The 6,979-nt window shown below is 39.8% G+C and overlaps 1 protein-coding gene across 2 annotated transcripts in view; it reads right to left on the bottom strand.

Moving 5' to 3' along the window:
* Positions 1-341: 341 nt before the first annotated feature.
* Positions 342-6,979, bottom strand: part of LOC101864130 (cytochrome P450 3A12) — a 28,506-nt gene continuing 21,868 nt past the window's right edge. The window contains exons 1-2 of one of the 2 annotated variants that reach the window (XM_005094131.3): positions 3,954-4,263; positions 342-2,233 (exon numbers count right to left, since the gene is read on the bottom strand). In XM_005094131.3, the coding sequence (XP_005094188.1) occupies positions 772-1,947 (1,176 nt within the window). In that variant the 5' untranslated portion in view covers positions 1,948-2,233; positions 3,954-4,263 and the 3' untranslated portion in view covers positions 342-771. Of the gene's footprint in view, positions 2,234-3,953; positions 4,264-6,979 lie in introns of those variants that run through there. The other variant, XM_013080145.2, reaches the window with a different exon arrangement.

Genomic DNA, 6,979 nt, shown 5'->3' with positions numbered 1-6,979 from the left:
AAGACAAGATCAAAGAAATAAATGTTAACAACCCCAAGCAATTAAACTTGTTGTGTTTCCACATGTGTCATACTAAGTACCATAAAACAAATATAATTAGTTGATATACTTTGAGCCCTTGTGATTGATGGAGACAACTCAACAATTGTTTCTGATATAGCCTGAAAAGGGCTTAAACTGAGAGACACAGTCATATACTTTTTCAGAGTGCATGTTTTAAGCAGTTTTCCACACCATTCATGCACTCAAAATGAAAACTCAACGTTGTGTTTTAAAGAAAACGAATCTTATGAGAACAATAATTTGGTGAGTACATTTAAGCGCATGGAAATCAGTCATTCTTTTTTCGTTTCTACATTGTACTCAAATGGGCAGTCTTTTTTATGTACGTCAACAATATTACAGCGATTTTGATCCTCCTGGGTATTCAGAATAATACGTTTTCCACCTGCAATTATTCAGCTAATATCTTACATTTATTGTTTGCAACCTCTGTCTTTCTAAGGCCGTTCTAAACAATCTTTCCTCCATCAAACAACCACATATTGTTAAAATCATAGACTTGAATTATAATATTCTAGACCAGGCACTGTCATGGCTGACGCTCTTTGTGTTCTATAAAAGTTAATAGGACTCGCTTTGTCGAGTTCGCCCGTAAATTTCCCCTCCTTGCCTGCCATTTGCTTCAAACAGAGTCAAATGGCACGCTTCATGGTAAACTGGAATTATGTCATAGTGCGCAGTCTTGGATATTATAACACAAATCTATGTTCAAAACACAAATCCTTTCTCCTTCATAAATTCATACGCCTTCACTTCTATCTTGGACTTGGGAGCGTCCGGTAATCTTTTCCTGGGTCTCACGTGGAGAGACTCAATGTTCGCTACGATTTCTGGAATGTCGCCTGACGTCTTGTTTCTGGTCAAAGGGCACAGTGAACGTTCCAAAACTGTAAATCTTGGGTCTGTAGTCAACGTCTCCGCTGGCATCCCGTAGCGTCCAGATTCGCTTTTCGTTGTTTGAGGACGCGCAGTGGACTCTGCGTCTGAAGCAGCCATTGCGTCGGTAGATCTTGGCGTGTTAGCTCCGCTGATGTTGTGGGGTTTTGTTTCTGCTTTGTTTGTGGCGTCCTGGTCCTGTTTTTGCCGCATCCACGGAGGCCGAGAGAGAGCGCTAGACCTAACGTTAGTCTCGCTTGGCTTGGGCTCGGGCGTTGGCTGACTCAAACCTTTACTGGCGTCCATAATTGGGACACTGGTTGCTCTAGTTAAAGGAGTTCGAGCCCCAGAGGTGGTGGGGACATCTTCCCGTCTCTGTTTTGCAACAACAATGGCGGTTCTAGCAGAAGAAGAGGGGTCTTCCCCTGGTGGGAGAGTAGGTTTGACGTCCAGTTTCTTGGGCCTCACTCCTTCCGATGAATTCAGTTTCGATATCACACTTACGTCAGTTTCATTTACAACTTCGGTCTTTTTTCCCCTCGACTTCTTTTTTGTGATATCAAGTCTGTCCAGCAGAGAGAAACGGGCATTTTTTGGCCCCGTTTTCGGCTGTGTTGTGCTGACAAGTCCCATGGAAGTACGGCGACCATCAGATATAGCCGTGATTTCATCGCTTACAGATTTCTGACGTCCATCTGCAGAAGCGGACGAAATTCTTCTGAGTCCTGACTTCCTCTGCTGTCTGTCCTGAAATACTTTTTTCTCGTAAGTGTTCTGAGACAAAAATTTGTATCTCTCCTTGGAGAGCTCCCACAGCTTCGCTTTAAGCATGCGTTCTTCAGTCACGTTATCTGTAAGTTGCCCTGACATTCGAGACGTTTCAGGAACAGGAAAAGTTTCATTGTCTTTCCTTACCCAAGCCTCTATTTCTTTCATGGCGTTGGTTCGATTTTTGACGAATTTTGACTTGAGACGTGCAGGGGCGCTTTTTGGTTTTGGATGATGCATTGTGCAATTTCAATCACGCCACGTTCACTGAAGGATGTTTTATTTTGGGTTTTTTAAATCAGATTAAAAGGCTACATCTCCTTGAAGCGGCACATTCCCCGTGACAGGGTATTGACTCTATGCAAATCTTGCCAACTGTCACTTAGAAACTCTGGCAGAAATAAACGACGAAAAAAAAAATAACACAGAAAAATTCAGATCCCAAAGAGCGCAGTGACGTTCAAACTAAAGGTACTCTTGTTCTCTGTGAAGATAGGTACTTGTGTTTCTGTGTACACGGGTTTTCCTGAAAAGAAAAGAAATTGCGCAATTAGACCTAGACGATAGAACTGAATTACAGGTGATGAAGATAATACGAAATTACTTTTTTTAAATATTAAAACAAACTCATTTACTGTTCCCCTCGTTCAAAAACTTATTTTTCGGTGTCTCTATCATTTTCCCCTCACTTTCTTTTCCTTGGAATCCCTTTTTTTCTCTCAGCACCACCCTCTCGTTTCCATTCCGATTTCTAAAATGTTCTATATTTTTGTACTGACTAGACTGTTTTCAGTTTTGAAAGTAATGAACTTTGAGTTTGTCCCTAGTGGCAGCCGAAGCCAACTCATACTGATTTTTTGAAACACCAAGGTGTCTATAACAAGCACAACTTTCAAATGGGATTTCCGAGAGTTTTCACCCTTTTCTGTGAAGGCTAGTTGTTCCATCTCACCTGCCCTGGGATCAGGAGTGTGGCTAAAAGACAGCAGTAAGGAACCAAGAGTAGCAGTAGAAAGTTGGGAGAAGGGGGGGGGAGAGCAGGTTGAGAGGAAAGCATGACAGAACAGGACAAGAGAACGAGCGAGGAGAACAAAAAAGAACACATTAGAGAAGAATTTATTTGTCCCTAGAGGGTTTCAATCCAAAATACTTGCCCGAGAGACGAACACAGTACCTCTTAGACCACGAGAGCCTCTTTACTACTACTACTACTACTACTACTACTACTACTACTACTACTACTACTACTACTTCTACTACTACTACTACTACTACTACTACTACTACTACTACTACTACTACTACTACTACTACTACTACCTACTACTACTACTACTACTATTACTGCTGCTACTGCTACTACTACTGCTGCTGCTGCTGCTGCTGATGCTGCTGCTGCTGCTGCTGCTGCTGCTGCTGCTGCTGCTGCTGTTGCTGCTGCTGCTGCTGCTGCTACTACTACTACTACTACTAATAATAATAATAATAATAATAATATAATAATAATAATAGTAATAATAATAATAACAATAATAATAATAATAATAATAATAATAATAATAATAATAATAATAATAATAATAATAATAATAATAATAATAATAATAATAATAATAATAATAATGAAAATGAAATCAATATTGTACTCTTTCACTGCATGTTACTACTTATCATAAAGCTGATACACGCAGCGTTTATACGATAAAAGAAAAAAAAGCAAACCAAACAAACAAACAAACAAGCAAACAAACAAAAACAACAAAAAAGCAAGAATTAACATCAGTCTTTGCCCACACTAGATTATACGGTCATTTTGATTGTAAACATCATTCATTCGTTTAGAAATAATATCAACATTTTAAGATTAGTTAAAAGTTAGGCAAAAGACGAGATTTGATTCCCCCGTGGATACAATATGCCAGGGTGACTAGCTTGACCCTGACAGGCAGTGTTCAAGGGCACTCCACCACCTAAGGAATCTAGGTTTTTGTGTGTTCTATAGTGTTGATAGTGTATGTAAATTATGTTATTATTCGGGTAATTTTTATGCCTATCAATACTTTAATTGTGACACTTCAAAGATCATATTAAATTGAAAACTCAAAATTTCAGTACAGGAAGAGAATTATTTTAGAATGTTCTAGTATTACTATCACGCTGCATTTTTTTATACAGCGAGCGAACATAACTATTAAAGCATCATTTTGAAAAAAAAATTTGTTATTGTATCTGCTGTAAGTTCTTACCCTATGTCGCCCTTTATTACTCAACAAGCTGTATGTATGTGTTGTCGTCCAGTATAAGAAATGCTAAGAAATGCTTGACCACACAAAGCAGACCATCGCACTATAACAGCCGTCTCCAGCGAGTTTGTGTTTTAGCCTGTCACCAGCAATAGAACAGAAATGCACTCGCTCCGTCTTCCTCAACATTCAGCCAAACAATATTTACCTAGCACTTGTCTATTTGCAGCTCAAGGAGTTTGCTACTTAACAGACTAGCCAATGTCATTAGCTGGGTAATCGGGTGCCACAGCCTGTCCTCAATGGATTGCTACTAAACAAATACAGCTCATGGATACCCCCTTGTTGTTCCAACGCAAATCCATCGACCGGTTCCAAATCTGTAAATCCAATCGCAGACACACGCAAAGGCAAGCAGCAAGTGCGGCAAAAGACCGATTTCTTCTTTTGAGAACAAAAGCCTCTCGCTCCGTTAAGTCTTGGCTTCTGATCCGGACGGGAAGTCTTTGTTACGTTTTTTATTCTTCACCTGGCCCTTTTGTTCTGATATGGTTTTGTTGTACTAACGGTGTGCTCGAATAACCCTAGGACTTTGACTTGAAGCCTTGTTGTGTCCTCGAATTGCTAGGCTAACAACAATGCTAATTGATTAACAATTTTTAAATAGTGTGCACTAAGTTAGCGCATTAGTAGATCAGTCAGTTAGGTAGTACGTCAGTATGTTTGTTAATGAGTTAGTTAGTGCGGTTGGGAGGTTGCTGCGAGATAGGTTGTTACCTATTCCTCCTTTAGCCTATAATAGATTTCTTAAAACTCATACTTTCAACTGAATTACTTTTCGATTTTTGCTGTAAACGAAGTTTTAATGTATACAAGAGTGTTTGTCTCTTATGATTGTACTTTACAGAAAGGCAGTTTACTTTTGGCTTCGGAAGTTAAGAGAGTGGAATCTATGCAACTCAATACGAGGGCTTGTTTGTCTGTGGGGGGGGGGGTTAAATTTATAACACAAACGTGTTAACAGGGGGTCTTATCTTTTATTTAAGATTCTACAATCGTTTTGAACGGGCGTCACTGTCAAACTTAATACCAGAACTTCTTCAAGTGTTCAATGGATTGAGGTGTACGGAGCGTTAGCTCGTCTTTTTATGAGCATTATGAACAACGAGATCCGTCGTGTGCTTCCTGCCAACAGAAGCCGTGTTGCGTGACTCCAGGTCGTTGAGAATGTATCAGAGTTGAACAAGAAGGAAAAATGTAATTTGATTTACTCCAAAAACCAACCGCATAAGTCTTGCGAAGAGGGAAGGATATGCCAAAAATGTAGGCTTTCCTTTAGTCTGACCTACATAGGATTTAAAAAGAAACCTGATCTTCGTGTAATTAGGTAAAGTATACAGTGAGACAGTAGGACTGTCTACCCTTACACGCCTCAAAATAGCACAATACCTTATTACAATAGGCTGTGTTGTATACAATGAACAAGCCAGGGGTCCAGAGATCTTTACGGCGGTATTACAAGTTAATTTTTTGATTGACAGGTTAATTACTGATGTCGCGCCATAAGAATATTAATTAGATGAACTCAAAACGCCTCCAGTGATTAAATGTATGTCTGTGTGAACAGCAGAATGCCACATTTGTAACGAAAGAAAAGTTGGCAGGAAAATGAAGGGTCGAGGTGAAAAGGACACAGCAGATGAGACAATACTTTCAAAATTTAGATAATCGCCTTGGTAAGACTTTAAGATTGAAAAGGGAATTGCACAGCACAATGATTGCAAAATTAAGGAGGGGAGGGGGAATTGCAGGCACATGATGTGTGAGTGTATATTATGTATATATGTGTGTGGGTGTATGTGAGCAAAGTTGTATGTACGTCTGCAAATGTGCGTGCATGTGGGTGAATATGTGGGAATGTGTGTGTGTGTGTGTGTGTGTGTGTGTGTGTGTGTGTGTGTGTTTGTGTGTGTGCGTTTGTGTTCGTGTGGTCACGCGCGCGCTACAAAAAGACTTTTTGTTTTAGTAAGGTTTTACAGCGCTCGCAACTGCATAAAGTCATATGAACGCCAAGGGTGGAGGTCAAAATTAACAGTTAAGTCCAAACGGGGAATCAGGCTTACTCTGCTCACCTCTCTTGCCTTAACAGTACAAAGTCTGCTTCGAATATCACGGCACCCCGGAAATAGCAGTTCACAAGAGTGACAAACATACAAAAGAAGTAGAGGACAAAAAGGATGATAGTAAGGATAAAGAAAGAAAAAGCAGCAGTGTACACAGAAATAAAACAAAACAAAAAGCGAAGAGAAAAAAAACACAGATCAAAAAGGGCTCTTTTCGACCAATGTTCAGAGAAAATGAAATACGACTTGTATGATGGCCCTTCTAGGCGTTGCGTTTATAATAACAATTCAGCACTTGAAAACAAAGTCAATTTCTTATTCGTTTTAACGAGAGAAATAACCTGTTAAAAGAGAAGCCCGGATTGGGGTGAGATATGGGTGGGGAAGGAGTGGGGTAGGTAGAAAAACAAACGGAACGAAAACAGTATTCATAATATACATCATCTATAGTAATCAAGACTCCTGCTTAGAAATTCTGTATTCTTTTTGGTGAGATTCAGTCAGCCATGAAACTCTCAGAGGCGACAAAATTAGTTTTTCTTAGTGAGTGTCAAATAGCAAAGTGTCAATATTTGTCTCTCTGTTTATTCAGAGGTAGATCAAATGGCTATATAAGTCTCGCGCACGACAACAGGGCTTAATCCGCTCTTTATGAGGGAGGATTAGTCTTAGATTTGTTTTATTGTTTATCCTGATCACATACAGCGACTCTCAACCAAGCCTCGAGACGCCCGTTTCAACGGGTTTCTGGTCAGAGCATTGTTTCTGTTCCCGTTTGTTGGCGCATTAGGCTGGCATTAGACTGCTTTTAGAATCTACCTGTGTTTCGATGTAATATTATGTACTCCACTTATTGTTTTTGGAGCAGTCATTCTGCCCATCAGGCTTATCTCTCTCCTTCCCCCC

Source organism: Aplysia californica, unplaced genomic scaffold (assembly GCF_000002075.1).
Source record: "Aplysia californica isolate F4 #8 unplaced genomic scaffold, AplCal3.0 scaffold00076, whole genome shotgun sequence".
Taxonomy (NCBI): Eukaryota; Metazoa; Mollusca; class Gastropoda; order Aplysiida; family Aplysiidae; genus Aplysia; species Aplysia californica.
This window is presented reverse-complemented; position numbering and strand designations above follow the sequence as displayed.